This window comes from Aethalodelphis obliquidens, unplaced genomic scaffold (genome assembly GCF_003676395.1).
Source record: "Aethalodelphis obliquidens isolate GAN/ISIS:26980383/991018 unplaced genomic scaffold, ASM367639v1 scaffold33, whole genome shotgun sequence".
Lineage (NCBI taxonomy): Eukaryota > Metazoa > Chordata > Mammalia > Artiodactyla > Delphinidae > Aethalodelphis > Aethalodelphis obliquidens.
The window spans coordinates 21,210,410-21,227,501 of record NW_020837977.1 but is presented as its reverse complement, the minus strand read 5'-3'; the positions used below and the strand labels follow the sequence as shown (position 1 = coordinate 21,227,501).

Below are 17,092 nucleotides of genomic sequence, written 5' to 3'. Positions count from 1 at the left end.
CGCTGGGCCTGCGCGTCCAGAGCCTGTGCTCCGCAACGGGAGAGGCCGCAATGGTGAGAGGCCCGCGTACCGCAAAAAAAAAAAAATCTTCCACTGGATCATAGACCTAAATGTAAGAACTAAAACTACAACATTTCTAGAAGGAAACACAGGAGGATAATTTTGCAAGATGAGCCTGGAGGGACTTCCCTGCTGGCACAGTGGTTAAGACCCCGTGCTCCCAATGCAGGGGGCTCGGGGTTTGATCCCTGGTCAGGGAACTAGATCCCACATGCATGCTGCAACTAAGGAGCTGGAAAGCCACAACTAAGGAGCCCACCTGCCGCAATAAGACCCGGCACAAGGCTGGTCTGGGCTAAAGTCATCCACAGACACAGAACACGGAGGAGTAGGTCTCATCAGAAGCAGGATACAGGCATGTCTCAAAACATCTCCCACACTGCTTGTTAGTTGCAGAGGAGAAAACAGGGCTTGTACACCAGCAAGACCAGACATAGTATTAACCAGGCAATCAACACTGCTACCACTAGTAAAAGGCAGGTGGACACTCTGCGCTTCCAGATGTGAAACCGCAGGACGAATACTCCACGTCAGTGGCATTCTGGCCATGGGTAATTCACCTGAAGATAATCAGGAGGACACACAGCCAAACCTAAACTGAAGAAGATTCCCCAGAAGTGTCAGTGTCATGAGGACCTGTCCAGATTAGGGGAGACCAGAAAGATACATCAACTAGATGTGTACATGACTCTGCACTGGATCCTGTCTTAAAAGACAAATTGCTTTAAAGGACGTTAATGGGACAACTGACAGAACTGAAATTGAGGCTGTAGATTAAAATGAAAACAGAGAAGCTACTACTGTACTGTGGTTCTAAGAATATACTCTTCTTCTTAGGAAAGGTACACCGATAAACAAAGAGGTAAAGAAATAGATGTATGCAACTTACCCTCAAATGGTTCCGAAAATAAATATATGTATGTGGAGAGAAAGAAAAAAATGCTAACGCGGCAACATGTTAAAAAATGTTAAAAAAAAAAAAAAAGTGTATCTGGGTAAAAGGTACACAGGAGAGTTCTACTTTTCTTGTAACCTTTTTTATAGGTAAGAACTTGTCTCAAAATAAAAAGTAAAAAATTTGAAAAATAAAAAGTATAAAAAGTAAAATTTTAAAAAGCTGTAGTATCAGAGGAAACAGGGTCCAACGGCAAGAATGCCAAACGTGGGATCACAGTCCTTCAGTCCTACTGACTGTGTGTTTTTGAATAAAATAACTCACAACCGCTCTGGCTCTATTACCTCTTCTCCGACACATATAGTTAATACCTGCCTAGGATTAACCAGGGCCGTTACAGGTGAGGAAAAGAATCTCAGATCTGGCGAAGTGATGAATACAGCACGTAACAGAGCTGGGAGGTAGGAGGTGGGAGTGTCAAAAGTCCAGGTTATAATAACAGAATAACAAGAAGTTGTTAAGCAGTATCTTCTTTGCCGCCATGTCACTCGCCCACATTCAGCCCTGAGACAGGAGCAGAGGGGACGCCCCTGCCTTCTCTCCCCGCCCAGCACGGAATGGACCAGGGCACAAAGACGCACGGAGAGTACTGCCAGGACAACCTCAGTGCAAACTGGCCCACGAGGCTCAGACCCCACATTTGTCTAAACCACAGTTTGGGAGAAAAGCTATTCTGGCAACTTCAAAAAAGAAACCACCTTCAACTCAGAAGGCTCAGCATCTCACCGATTCGTGATGATGTCATCCCAGACGTTCATGGGGTCCATTTTAGCATCCGGATATCTACTTGTCCAGGTTTTTAGAAGCCTCTTAAGGGGAAGGTGAGATGACAAATTGCCTAAAAATAATATCAGAGTGTGACTATGTCCACGGCTCAGTGACCAGACCACCTTACAAAGCGCAGCTGTCAAGTTTCTTGTCCAAATTTAGACGTTTTGTCTTATCTTTCACAACAGGAGCAAAAGCTACCTTATTTTAAATATTCTGGCATTAAAACTCAATTTCTTCGGGCCACAGAGGGAAGATGAGGAAATAAAACACACACAGTTTTTACATTTAGCCCAGGCCCACAATCCTCCATCCACGGTTCCAAAATCTAAAAAGCACTGAAAACTGACATGTTTGTCACAGAGTTGCAGCCAATTTTCCTGTGTGCAAAATCTGATCTGAATCATCACAGGGCAACTTACAGTCTGTTTACGCCACTCGTGGCGACACCCACCCAGGCGGTGGACAGCCATCAGTCGTGGGCTGACGGGCCACTGCACACAAGGCCCAACCCAGTATGCACACTAGGTCGCTGGAGATAACCCCCAAAAGACCTGGCCTCGAGGGCTTCGGTAAAGGGATTCATGATAACCCTCATGAAATTTAAATTTCACACTGCTAATGTTTAAAGCTTTGGTTTTCTTTCAGCTTAAATCACAGTCCTGAGCTCAGAATCTGGATCCTTCATGTATTAGCTTAGGCAAGTTATTTAATCTCTGATGCCCTACAAAACGAGAAGAAAGGATCTACATCTCATAAGGCTGTTATAAAAACTAGAAAATATAGAGAAAAGAGATCAACGTAGCTCCTGGGATAGTACATTGTTAATAATAATGTATTTGAAACATCATTCTCCAAATTTAAAATAGAGGACAGCTAGGTAGATAGTTCTGAATACCAATTCTTATTAGTACTCTGAAAAGCCTACAAAACTGAAATTCAGATTTACAGTCAAGACGTTACCTCTGACTCTGGGTGGCCTCCCATCAGCACCAGGATAAAACCTACTCGTCGGCGGCAGAAAGGCCTTCCAGGTCCGGGCATTGCCGCCCTCGGCCTCACCGTACCAGCTGGCACCCAGGACAGAAGCTCTGGCACCTCAGGGTCAGGCCGGTCCTCTGCGAGCTCCTCTCTCCCGACCACGCCCAACTCGGGGTCCTGCCGGCCGGGTGCTGTCACCCCAGTTTCTCATGGGGCCCTGGACCTGCCTCTGTCTCTGTGGGTGCCATGCGTCAGACCACTACTCCTTGGAAGCTTCTCCAGTGCCCAGAATCGCGCTTGACCATGTTAAACACTTACCTCAACAATCCCAAATACATACATTTGTAAAATAAACCCAACGCAGTTTCTAACCCATACAGTAAGAAACATGTACTATCACTAGGCAAACAGATCAGAAGCCAAAGCTCTTCCAAAATTATAAAAGAAAACCAAGGTAGGTATAAACTGAACGTTACCTTGTTTGCTAACAAAGCTGATGAACTCCTGGATTTCTATGAACGTCTGCACAGACTGCAACTTGGTGAGTCTACTTCTGTGTAAGAGGACATCAATACTAGCGTAATTCTGAAAGAAGTTAGTTAGCATTGGTTACAAGTCAACTTACTGCATTAGATTTGAACACAGTTCTCAACATGAAACAGCAGCTACCCTATAAACACATCAGTTACACAGGACGTCTCAGAGTGGTTAATAATTAGGTCATGGGAGCAATTAACAAATGGTGTAATTTTCTTTTTTAATTTAGGTTTTCAACTGCATTTCAGTTCAACAAAATCAATAAAAGTAATACAATCGGGTACTGCTGCCTCTATTTGCCACCAATTCTTAAAAATCACAACATCCTATAATGTAAAACTGCCAACTACAGAAGCCAATCTTCCTTCTTCGATAAACTTCGAGTGTACTACTCAACCTCAAACACATTTGAAAAGTAGAATAAAGGCAGTGAACATCCATATATGGCAACGACAGATGTTCACAGACTCTACACAAGACACGGCTTTCACAACAGAACGAGCCGACACCAAAGGAGAACACAGAGCCGGGACTGGCGGGGCCTCTGCTCTCAGGCGCTCGTCCACAGCCAGAGAAAGGAAACCCCACGGGGACACAAGACGCGGAACTTTCTAAAACAGAGAAAGGCACTAAAACGCCCCAGGACCAAGGCCGGTGTGCACAGGCCTCAGGGGAACAAGGACGCGAGGAGGGTGGGCCCGTCACGCGGTCGGTCAGGGGAACCTGCTGCTGTGATTCCCACCCAGGAGTTCACCGATGTCAGAAAGGTCACAGAGATGGCACACCCCCGGCTGGGATGTCATATTACCTGCAAAAACATCTGAATGCAGTTTCTGATGTAATACTCGGCCCTGTCGACGTCATCTTGCAGGAGGTAGAGGAGACTCAGCTCCTGGCTGTAGCGGAGCTCGAGCAGGGCCCTCCGCAGCTCCGAGGTCACCGCCTCGTCCACGAAGGTCAGCAGGGCCTGGTCACCCTCCCCACGGAGCAGGGACTTGAGCCTGCTGCGGATCATGTGTGGCAGGCAGGTCTCCTGAGGAGCAAGAATCTCATCACCACGGCATCTCTGGTGTCATTTTATAGGTCCAGGTGCCAACGTGATGGTGCTTAATGCTTCAAATGTTAAAGCACCTAAGGCTACAAATTTTAAAACAAGTTCATCTAAAGTGGTTCATTTTATAACCACAAAATACATAGGAACACGGTCTACAGAAAATGGCAACTACTTGTAGCTGAAAGACAACTGGACGTCTGGTACAAAGAGAGGGACCTCCAGGCACAGCCGAGGAGAGCAGTGCGGACGGGCCAGGCGGGCCCAGCGAGACTGCAATGCCGCGCAGACACAACAGGAAATGTTCTCCTGGTGGTCACGCCAGGGATGCTGACGTTCATTTTTAAAGGCCTCCGCTCACTCTGAAAGGCTGAGCTAAAAGCAGTGAGCAGTTTATTATGCAGTTTGGGGGGTGTCTGGTCGTATAAATACCCTAATGCTGCACAACTACTGCCCTGTTTTTGAACACTTCTAAACAACCTGACTAATGAGAGCACACCTGACCATCTAAAACATTTATTTCCGTGACCTCAGACATGACCCCACACACCTGATAGAAGGGTTCACTCCACATCCTGCTGAGATCTGGGGCACCCTCGCCGTCAGCACTGGCCGTGGAGCAGTACGCCAGCGATTTCCATTCGGCAAGCTGGTTGTAACACTCGAGGGATGCAAGTTCCCAGAAGTCCTTCTCGGCTTCCGTGGGCTCACCGTCTGCCCACTCTTGTTTATTGAGGGCCTGGTAAGATTATTTTACAAAGTTGCAAACAGTACAAGTGAAAACATTTGCACTGTAGGCTGTGTAACATTCGTACTAAGAACAACCATTTTCAGATTTATGACAAGAGGAGAAAAAAGGGAAAACAGAGTAACTTGAGTGGAATCTAATAGTCAAATGAGTATTAAAAACCCCAGCCAAGAGGGAACCACGTCTCTGGGAAACTTAACAATGAAGCCAGTGAATAAGCTGAAGACTTTAAATGACCCATAATTTGATGTAAATACTGTAGATTATTTACTACTTACAGAGTTCTTAGAATGAAAATTAGAAAATAAGACGTTTACAGAAAATTGCAGAAGATTCCACCACCTGGATCTCTCGCACAGGCCGCAGACCTGAACTCCAAGTATGTACCTGCTACACATCCACACTCGGCCACCGGTAGCTCAAACACAAACCTGAACTTCAGTCATGTTCCCAAAACCAACTCTTACCTACCTCTTTATAAATTTTTTACTTCCTGAATGAACACAATCTACTCAAATGGCAATTACATAATACCAGATACTGAAGTAACATCTTACAATTTTATCGTACTTGGTAAAACATGCTTTCTTTTATTCAGTGATGTTTTCTTAAAAAGAGTAAGGGATAACAATACTTAGCTCACATGCGGTTATTATGAAGCCATTTTCTGATGCTAATCTTTGTGTAAATTCTAAGGAATAAAAGCTGAAATACTTGAAGCTCTAAATTCTAAAGCTAACAATTTTTCCATTCAGAGAACAAAAGTGTTTAAGCAACTAGCACTTGCTAGAGATCAACTTTACCTCGTTATACAGCCGCGCAGCTTCAGAATAATCACTTCTCGCTTCTGCTAGTAACGCGTCCTGTGTGATCTGCTTTGTTCCTATCTCACTGCTGAAAATACCACGGAGGGTGTCATACTCTCCAATCGACCTGTACAGCCTATAAAACAAACCAAAAGAAAAAAAAAGTCCAAATCAATGAATGCCCCAGTATTTTTTAAGTCTTTACTCTAATGAAATGATATTAAATCAAGATGTCATATATTATAATTAACCAAAAAAGATACGTTATTCTTGTTTTGTAAAAATATGAAATCTTAAAAGTTTTGAAGTTACCATTAAGTTTTACTACTTTAGCCGTACTGAAGGCAGGAGTTATTCTACAGCGCATTTGAAGTAAAATCTGAAAATTACAGGTTTACAATGCGTAAGTTGACTCATTAAATGCGCCTGTTCTGTGTTAATTCATTGCTGAGACACTGCTCTTATCTGTGGTAACCTATCTGGAATCCTTGTCTAGTCCTAAAATTTGGAATGTAGTTAAGAACCCCAAAGCAGGTAAATTAGTCCTGGTCCTAGAGATGCCACGTTTTACTCCACGTTCTATGGTCTTCTCGATTCTACTGACAGCCTGGACACGGGCTAGAGCATTCATCTCTGCCGTTAACACAAACCTGCTGGTCCGTCAGCCAAGCTCCCCCTTTAAGGTAGTCTCAAGTGTTCAGTAAGTTCGTTCCCTTCTCTCTAGAGACTTCTTCCCACCTTCTGAGTCTCCACACAAATGTCCTCTCTTCCTAACCCTGCAGTCGCCTGACCACCGAGCTGAGGACCACTCCCCTCCTGGTCTTCCTGAGTTTGGTGCTTCCCTGGGTATGAAATTTCACGTGTTTATTACATCAAAAAAGCCCCACGGGTTCTCTTTCAGAGCCCACTGACTCCAAATTTAGATCAAAAAAATCTAATAGCTATAGCTCTCTTACTGCCCTGCTCATGGGGAGTTAAAGGTAACAAATCAGAGGCAGAGGTAGGGAGGTGGGAAAATAGCCCACGGCCCAGGAGTCCAAGAGGAGACGAAGCTACCAGCATTCTCCAGGAATTCAGAAAACACACCAGCCTTAGGTCCACCCTACACTGGCCCCCGGTCCCTGGACCACATACGCTGTACCGTGGTCAAAACAATGATGTGGGACTTCCCTGGTGGTCCAGTGGCAAAGACCCCGTGCTCCCAATGCACGGGGCCCGTGTTCGACCCCTGGTCTGGGAACTAGATCCCACATGCATGTCGCAACTAAGAGCGGGTTCGCATGCCACAACTAAAGATCCCGCACACTACAACGAAGAGCCGGCACAAGCCAAATGAACAATTAAAAGTAAATAAATATTAAAAAAAAATTCTGTTTGAAAGGAATGCACAAACGTAATATAAAAAGTGTGAGGAAGCATTAATAAAGCTAGAAAAAAAATGTTTAAAAGTTTAGGCCCTTAAAAGCTGTGCGCTTCGTTTATGCAGACAACACCCAAGACCCGAGACTCTGCTCCCTGAAATTCCCAAGCGCACAAGGCGTCACTACTGCCCATGGCCATGCCAGACACAAGAGGGTAGGAATGCCCACGGGCAGAAGCAGCCCCCGCAGAGGCCCCTCCTCCTGCCCAGGGTGCCGCCCGCGCCGCTGGCGGTGTCTAACCCGCGCTGTGCTGCTGCCGGCACCCGGCGCAGCGCCTCGCTACCCACCACGGCACTCAGTTCAGAGAGACAGGAGCGACCATGCAACAGCGGCGAGGCAAGAAACCCCGCTCTCACTTCCACTCTTACACCCAGAACCCGAAGACCTAAAAACCAGTGTTACAGAAAAGAAGCGCAAGTGAAATTTCACCCGAATCCAGCATCCTCAGAATTAGGCACTGGCTTTCTTATGATAAAGCCTCACGTAACCGAAACAGAATTTGTTTTTCCCAAATAAACGAAGTAACTGTATCAGATATATCGGCCTCGGCCCCAGTGGGGTCGGGGCCCAGGCGTACCTGGCGAGCTCCATCCATCTGCCGACGGTGGGGGAGAGGTCGGGCCTGCCCCGAGCGCGCTTGGCAGGAGGATCCTGGGGCAGCAGGTGCAGCAGCGCTTCCTCCAGCAGGTGGATGGCCCCCGGCTGCTGCAGGCCCGCCAGGCCGGCGCTGCCGACCACGGCCGGGTCCAGGCTCAGCAGGTCGGTGTGTCTGCAGCTGACCTCCTGCGAAGACAGACACAGCAGCCCTCTAGCCCACGGTTCCCCAGCCACCTCTGCCAGCGAGGACCTCGTTCTGCTAAGCACGAAGGTCTGACATTCGTGGTGGAGAAAGCACAAGCTCCTCTGTGTGATTCTGTTAAGCCTTCCCCCACTTGCTCAGAGGAGGAAATGATCTCTCCTTACTGCACACTTCCAATCCAGGATTAATTGAGAGCAACAATGTCACTAGAGGACAGTGAGAGTTTTACACATTTGCTGTATGTCCAGACCACAACCGCAGCTTCCCGGAACGTATACCCTGGAGAGACGAGGAGAGCATCTGAGACACAAAGATCGCACACCCAGTCACTGCAGAGTAGGTGCGCTCACCCCCACTACCTGGCAGCCTCCTCACGTCTCCCCACCCCGGGGGCTCACGTGCTCAGCAACACGGAATGGAGGGCTTCGGGAATTATCATGTTGACCTTTACTTTGTAACTCTCAATTTCAGAGTTCTGTATACGCAAAAATAACGAAAAGTGAGCCCCAAACCAATAGAGAGAACAGTATGGCTAGTAGGACAGCATCTCATGACGACAGACCTGCGTCTGCATGGACATGTGGAAGGGCACCTGCCTCCCGCCCTGCGAAGCTGCTGGGCCCGGAACCCTCACTGAGACTGACCGGCTACCACCGAGCCAACTTGCATTCGACACCAGGGGTCTTGGAAGAACACAGATTCTCCAAAGCAAGCAAACAAGCAAAAATGCTTGTCACTCTTAGCAGGAGCTAGTGGTACAGGAAAGAAAATCCAAACAAAATTCTATTTCCATGAACAACACAGCAGGACTTCCCTGCTGGCGCAGTGGTTAAGAATCTGCCTGCCAATGCAGGGGACACGGGTTCGAGCCCTGGTCCGGGAGGATCCCACGTGCCACGGAGCAACTAAGTCCGTGCACCACAACTACTCAGCCTGCGCTCTAGAGCCCGTGAGCCACAACTACTGAAGCCTGTGTGCTCCAGGGCCCGCGTGCTGCAACTACTGAAGCCTGCACGCCTACAGCCTGTGCTCCGCAACAAGAGAAGCCACTGCAATGAGAAGCCCACGCACCACAACTACTGAGCCTGCGCTCTAGAGCCTGCACGCCACAACTACTGAGCCCACGCACCACAACTACTGAGCCCACTCACCACAACTACTGAAGCCCGCGCACCTAGAGCCCGTGCTCCACAACAAGAGAAGCCACCGCAATGAGCAGCCCGTGCACCTCAACCAAGAGTAGCTCCCCGCTCGCCGCAACTTGAGACAGCCCGCACGCAGCAACAAAGACCCAACACAGCAAAAAATAAATAAAATTAAATCTTTAAAAATCAAAATTGCTTCGGGATAAAATGTAAAGAGAAACTTATTTTGAAATACCGGCTGATTCAATATAACTTCTCAAGTCTTGTCTTTGGCATCACCAGGAGAAAACCAATGAAGGAATTCTACTTGTAAATTATAAACCAATAAAAATAGAGTATATAAAAACAAACTGTATTAACAGTTTCACGCTACAACAAAAAAGTACGAAGTAAGAATACTAAGTACTTCATCTCCGGATTTATTACCCAATCAGTTTGCAAACCAAAGCTACTGATAAATAACACTAAAGAATGTAATTTTTAAATTACTCCAGGGAGATAACTAGTTACAAAAATACTGAAATGAATCCAACGGATTTTCTATTAGGGACTTTTGTAACGATCCATGGTTTGAACAGCAAAGAAAACATTTCTTACATGAAAGAGTAATCTTCCAGTAAGTGTGTTTAGTCCTACAAAAGTCTGTCTACACTAGTTCTCTGCTCGAAGAGCACAGCCTTCAAAGCCTTCTCTGAGGGCGGCCTCACAGCGCCCATGACAGTGCACAGCCCACCCCGGCCGAGAGGCGGCCTGCCGACCTGCCTCTCCTCAGCCTGCACCACCCCGGGCTTCTGCATCACTTGGCCCTCGTGCCCTTCTGCCTCTGCCTGTTCACCGCCTGGCCCGAGCCCGCCTGTGCCTCCGTCCCCTGCCCACAGCCAGGCACGGGCTGCACCCATGTCCCCAGAGGCCGGCAGGAGGACTGGGCGCCGCGCGACACGCAGGTGCGAGCAGAACACTGAGGGGACTGGCTGGTTTAAGACCTGAACAATTTTATGTCAAGTTTGATTTCATCACTCCATCATATGTAAGTTTTTTTTTAATACAAATAAATTGCGTCTAACCATCTGGGAGGAAGCGGCCCCATCACAGGACACGTGCTCTGTTAAAACCCTCGTTTCAACTAAGAAGCCAACGGAGTCGCTAGATGCCGGCGTGTGAAGGGCGGGAGACAGTGCGCGTGCGGCCTCACCTGGATACAGGACACAAGCGGAGGGAAGAAGAGGAAGGTGGTGCTGAGCAAGTGAGTGAAGTCCTGCAGCAGCTTCTGGGTGGCGCCACGCCTCTCAGACGCGGTCCTGTGCTTGTCCGTCTCCTTCAGGATCCCGGAGCACAGGCTGCTGAAGAGCTGCTTCGCGACGAGCGGATCCCTCTGTAGGACATTCCGGAGGAGCACAGACGGGGTGACTCACCCACAGCACCGGAGCCGAACCCAAACACACAAGCCGCTGCCCACACGGCCACGCCGACAGCCGCAGCCGTCGACGGGGAGGATTCAGAACTTAACCCAGCACATCTGTTTGACACGTCTTATAAAAGGCACGATGGCACGGATTCCGGACCCAGAGTACAGACTCAGAAGTTGGCTCAAGTCCTGCGTGAGTCTGGACCTGCGGGTCCCTGCCCCGGGCCAGGGGGACACAGGGCTGTCCCTGGGGACTGACAGCAGCCTGGAGACATTGGAAAACGGCCCTGAGCTTAGACGACAGGCCAGAGCCCCGTCACCGTGGCCATTTAATCCCTTGACGCCAGCAGGAGCCGCCTCCGTCCTGCGTGGTGGGTGGCCAGACTGACGGACACAGCCCGTCCCTCCCACTGTCCCCGGGCACAGACCCCAGTGCTGAGAATGGCTCCCAGCAGGCAGCGTCTACATTTTTAAAATGAAGGCATGAAAGCAAGAATAAATAAAATTTTAAAATTATTTTGTTTGGTAAAAGCTGTTTCTGAATAAAAACTATAATTTGATTTTTCTTTATTTTATGTTGGTCATTACTCTATTTTAGGTAACGTATTTGTCTTATAAAAAGTCATAATGGTTCTTATATAAAATTTTAGAAAATACGCATCAGGAAACAAGAAGACAATAAATATTGCCCGTCATTCCACTCCACAGAGACGGTTACTGCCAGGTGGGCCTCTCACTCTGCTACGTGGGGTCCACTTAGTCTGTCAGGGGGCTTCCACGTCTACACCCACTGACTCTTGTGCACAAATTCCTTCCTCTACACGTGAATCTGCACGTGGGACAAGCGGCCCAGAACCTCACACACACACACACAACAGTGCTGCAGCGAAGTGGTGGGACTCGCGCGTCTGTGATCTGGTCACACTGGGGGTTCACTCAGGTGCTCCGGTGACGTGAGCCGTCCCCACGGAGGGAAGCTGGGGGAGGGGACGCAGGACTTGGGCTATTTTTGCAAATTCCTGTCACTCTGTAATTATTTAAACAAAAATCTTACCAAGCAGTAATGGGCTACACAGACATAATCTATTACTATCATCAACGTTAGTACTGCCAGTTAAGTGCTAAGGCATCATGTTTCAGCACCTATAGCATAGTCATATATTACATGATATACATGATACCCTTCGATTATAAACAGTACTTCAATTAAAGTCAAAGAAACCTTAATCAGACTTTGCAGGGATAAATATCCTGCTTCTGTCAAAGAATTCAGTGAGAAAACTTCACTCACTCCCAGTACACTTATCCCCTAATGTCTGAGAAAAGTACTCCCCGTCCCCGGCTAATAAGAGAATTACCAGAGAAGGATACTGATCCCACTGTCGCTCTCTCGATCCTCCCCCGAAAGAGGATTTTGTATAATCAATGATTTAAGTGACTTAGCAACTTACACACTGTTTCATTCCCACTGACATTACTGGTGAGAAAAACAGACTCAGTGTGTGACTGGCACACAGAGACACTGGGCCCAGAGCAAAGTGTCTCGATGGTACCCCGTGTCAGGGTCTCACAGAGCTAGGAAGCGGCAGAGCCATGACTCGGGACAAGGCCCTTCACTGAGCCCACCGTGTGGGACAAATCAGCACCTCTGCCCTGCACAGAGGCTGCCCTGCGAGCATGAGGTGGGTTCCAGCACCGACCTGGGCCACTGCCTGCAAGGGGGTGATAAGGCTGCTGTGCGGAATCTGGATGTCAGGAAGGTCTCCACGACGGTAACTTCTGTACAGGATGACGTGGGCCTCGTGCTTCATTTTTAACTCACTCTTCATCTCCTATAGTCGTTAGCAACGGAGGAGGATTAGAATTCTCAGTTAAGAATACCAGTAGCCGGCTTCCCTGGTGGCGCAGTGGTTGGGAGTCCGCCTGCCGATGCAGGGGACGCGGGTTCGTGCCCCGGTCCGGGAAGATCCCACATGCCGCAGAGCGGCTGGGCCCGTGAGCCATGGCCGCTGAGCCTGCACGTCCGGAGCCTGTGCTCCGCAACGGGAGAGGCCACAGAAGTGAGAGGCCCGCATACCACAAAAAAAAAAAGAAAAAAAAGAATACCAGTAGCGTGTGAGCTATGAAACTGTCAGCGCCCACCACTAACAGAAAAGTGAATCAGGGACTTCCCTGGCGGTCCAGCGGTTAAGACTTTGCCTTCCAATGCAGGGGGTGCAGGTTCGATCCCTGGTCCCACATGCCTCGTGGCCAAAAAACCAAAACAGAAAACAGAAGCAATATTGTAATGAATTCAATAAAGACTTTAAAAATGGTCCTCATCAAAAAATCTCTTGCAAAAAAAAAAAGTGAATCAATGACAATTTCTAACCAAGACGGTTTAGTCACTACGCTTTACCAGTCTGGCAAATGATAAATCCAGAACAAAAACCACTGTCAGATGAACAGTGAAGATTATTTAAATATTTATTACAAAGAAATCTGAGTTTCTCTGAAATCAGAGAACTTGATTTAAAACTTTTTAAAGCCATAAACGAGAGGCTGTGTTTCCAGTCTGACAAACCTCGCGATGAGCCCCACCCTGCCGGCCCTGCTCTCCCCACACGGGGCCCACGCGACGCTGCCGGGAACGCACCTCTGCAGCTGCTCCCTCCGCAGGGACCGTCTCTGCGGAGCCCCCCGCCCCGGCCTCTTTAACAGGCTCCCCAGCGTGCTCATCTCCTGGTTAGTTTCCGGTGCTGCCCCTGCTTTCTGTCTGCTGTACGCACCGGACCACAGCTCTGCCATCAAGCACTCAGGTGACACGCCCCCAGCTGGCGAGCGCGCCCAACACCGAGCGCGGGTCATCCCCACCCTCTCCCTGAGACCCTCGGGGGTCAGCCCAGTGCCTATGCCCCCAAGCCCGCTCCTGGCTCCCCAGAAGCCCAGGCAGGATTCAGACTGAACGAGGGGCTCGCAGCTCAAACGCCTCCGGTGGAATGGGGTGGGCGACAGGCCTGAAGTGTTGCATTAGTTGCGCTGGTTGCCACAGTTACAGGGATGAGAGGGAGGTGAAAGCACGTTTTCTTTCCACAGGAGACCCAGGGGAACCATTCGACCACCCCGTGCTCAAATTTGGAAGTTAAGTGGCTGAGGATTTAAGCTGAGTTAGAACAAGACAGGGCTTTCACTCACAATCTGGCCCTGTAACAGCTGGGCATCATCACTGATCTGTATCTCGCACTGGAGCCAGGGCTACACAAACTCTCCCGTCACGTCCACATTTTGAGGAACGTCCAGCCACCGGTTCGTGCCACACGCGTGGCTGCAGCGGGCAGCTCAGCCCCAGCCCTTCTCCTCGCCCACCCCCGTGGCACCTCCAGCAGCACACCCCCTGCTCACAACGGCTTGCTGGTCCCGAGCTGGGTCAGGGCTCCGGCCTCGGCGTCGAGAGGGGCTGAAGCTGGGAGGCGGGACCCCAGGGGGACGGGCGGTCCCGTCTCCACCGTGTGGAGAAAGCCCGTCTGTCCAGAGAGAGCAGCCCCCGAGGGGAGGGCGGACCGCAGCAGCTCAGGGGACCCCCAGTGGGCTGCCGCCACAGTCGGACTCTAGACCGACAGGGAGCCTGTGTCCTTGGCACACGTCCTCTGACAGACAACAGCCATTTCTGATCAAATGCTAGAAAGAGACACAAACCTTCTCTCGCTTTTGCTCAGCCACACCTTTCCTGGCATAAATCAAACTCAGTTTTTCTCGGTCCTTTAGAAACCGTCTGCGTAATCGCAATATTTCTGCCCGATTGTCTGGACCTGAAGAACAGAAAACAGGCTGGTTATTCGCGGCCGACTTTGTCCTCCTCCCCAGAATCCCTGACACAAAAGCGAGGCTGTCTCTGAGCTCCATCTTTTACCTCCCCTTAGTTTTGTTCTCAAAACAAAGCCGCACAGGAAACCGCTGACCACTTCGGGAAGCTGGCGAACAGCAAGTCGTGCCGCCTCGGTGCCGACCGAGGGCCGTGCGGAGAGAACCAGCAGAGGCCAGACAGCACCCGGGGACAGCGGAGGGGGCTCGGGGACGCAAGGCTGGGGCAGAAACCCTGGGGGCTGTGAGGACTCCTGGAACCCGGGGCCGCCCCGGCACCAGGCCCTGGGCCTGCAGGCAGGAGGGTGGAGATCTGGCCTCTAGGGAACCAACCAGCACAAAAGGGGGGCTTCTGCGCCATGGTGGAGGCCAGTCAGCACACACCCAACATGCAGCTACCACTCCAGACACTGTTTATCGCCCTGGCTGGAACACAGCAAAAAGCCGAAAGTCACCAGTCGCTTGAGGAAAGCTTCAAATAGGAAAAACAGAACCAAACTATAGCAAAAGAGCAAAAGCTGAAAGCAGGCCGTCTAGGAAAGAAATTCAAAAAATGATCATTTATCAGAAAGAGCAGAGTAGATATTGCAACAGTGGACCGATGGGATGGCCAGAGACCAAAAAGGCTCATGGAAACTAAAAACAGGATGCCATCACTTGAAAGTATAGGTTAGAAGATAAGGTTAAAGACATGCCCCAGAATACAGAACGAAAAGGGTAAAAACAGGGACTTCCCTGGTGGTCCAGTGGTAAAGAATCCACCTTCCATGGCAGGGGACGCAGGTTCGATCCCTGGTCGGGGAACTAAGATCCTACATGTCGGGGCAGGGGGGTGGGCAACTAAGCCCACGCGCCTCAACAAGAGATCCCGTGTGCCTCAACGTCCCACATGCCACAACCAAGACCCAACGCAGCCAAAATTTAAAAATAAATAAATAAATAAAATATATTTTTTAAAAAGGGTAAAAACAGAAAATTGGATAATCCATTAGGTCTGATAGTCAAACAGAATCCCAAAAAGAGAAAACTGACACTTGGAAATCATCATCAAAATCATCCACGGGAGAGGACGGAACCCTTTTCATAACGGAAAAGAACACGAAAAAGAACGCATATACATACATGTATATGCGTAACTGAATCACTCTGCTGTACAGTAGAAAGTAATGCAACGTTGTAAATCAACTATACTTCAATAAATTTTTTTAAAAAATAAATAAAATAAAATGTCTAGAGCAATGAAAAACAAAAACGAAACAAACAAAAAAATCACCCAAGCAAAAATATTCCAGAACCGGAAACAGGAGTTAGCAGCCTGAAAGGGCCTTCCTCAGCCCAGGAAAATGGACTAAAACAGACCTGCACCTAAGGACCCTTTTGTGACGTTTCCTAAAACTGGTCTTAAAGAGAAGATCCTGAGAGCATCTCCAGAGTAAATACCCTGTCCTCACAAAGGACCATGACGAGGCCACACCAGGCTCCTCAGAGCCCAGAGCTCTGTCCCCACAAGCACCAGTGCCTGCAAAGCAGTGAATAGCATCACGTCACAAGAGCCACCGTGCTGACCCCTACCCTGGAAGGTCTCTGGGGAGGTGCCCCCCAGGAGGACCAGACCGAGGAAGGACAGTCCGGGGCCAGCAGCCTGGACGCAGTACTCGGAGGCTCAAGGGAGATTTCACATAGACAACAGCTGTGCAACACAGAGGACACTAGGGGACAAATATGTAGAAAGCCAAACATCTAAAGAAAATAGTCATGTACACAAGAAGCTGCTCCTGTAACTTTGTTTGAAATAATGAGCTAAAAGAAAAAAAGAAAAGAAAAAAAAAGGAAAGGGGAAGAAAAGAAAAAAAAAAACCCTAAATGTCCATAAACAGAGTATTGACAGTCTCTTGTATATTCATTCTACTGAATCCTATGCAATGATTTAAAATAAACTTGTGCCAGGTGTATCAATATGGATAAACAATACTGAAGAAAAAGTGTGCGTGTAGAAAATAGAAACATTTTATAATATTTTATAAAACATGCAGAGCAATGCCTTACTTTTTTATGAATATAAGTTATGAATAAAAGTACATAAATTATCTGTGGAAATGAGCTACACAAAATTCAGGATTGAAGATTACCTCTGGGAAGATTATGGAGGGGAGTGAAATACAATTCGGGAGAGTTTTTCTTTAGGGTTTTTTTTTTAACTGAAGTAATTGTGGCAAAAGTTAAATTTGGTAAAGCCTGGCTGTGGATACAGGGATGTCAAATATACTATTTTTATTTTGTCTATATCTGAAATATTTCATAATTATAAAAATATAAATATGAAAAGAAGTCTGTTGGTTTAGAAACCTGAATGGCTGACACCTGGCAAATAAAGTTGGTAGAAGTAAAAAAAGAAAAAGAAAACAGTCATACACTCAATACCCTGTGATAGGCCATAACGGAAAAGAATATTAAAAAAGAGCATCTGTGTGTGTAAGCGAGTCACTGTGCCGCACAGCAGAGGCCGGTGCAACACTGTAAATCACTACACGTCAATAAAAAAGAAAGAAAGAAAGAAAGAAAGTAGCCATTAATAC

At 48.3% G+C, this 17,092-nt stretch overlaps 1 protein-coding gene across 7 annotated transcripts in view; it reads right to left on the bottom strand.

The window, feature by feature from the left end:
- The window catches only part of PRKDC (protein kinase, DNA-activated, catalytic subunit), a 150,435-nt gene that overhangs the window by 29,893 nt on the left and 103,450 nt on the right, over positions 1-17,092 (bottom strand). For all 7 annotated transcript variants that reach the window (XM_027128148.1, XM_027128149.1, XM_027128143.1 and 4 more), the window contains 9 exons: positions 14,352-14,464; positions 12,377-12,508; positions 10,464-10,643; positions 7,905-8,110; positions 5,904-6,042; positions 4,903-5,091; positions 4,110-4,334; positions 3,241-3,349; positions 1,742-1,853 (listed from right to left, as the gene is read on the bottom strand). In XM_027128148.1, the coding sequence (XP_026983949.1) occupies positions 1,742-1,853; positions 3,241-3,349; positions 4,110-4,334; positions 4,903-5,091; positions 5,904-6,042; positions 7,905-8,110; positions 10,464-10,643; positions 12,377-12,508; positions 14,352-14,464 (1,405 nt within the window). The remainder of the gene's footprint in view (positions 1-1,741; positions 1,854-3,240; positions 3,350-4,109; positions 4,335-4,902; positions 5,092-5,903; positions 6,043-7,904; positions 8,111-10,463; positions 10,644-12,376; positions 12,509-14,351; positions 14,465-17,092) is intronic.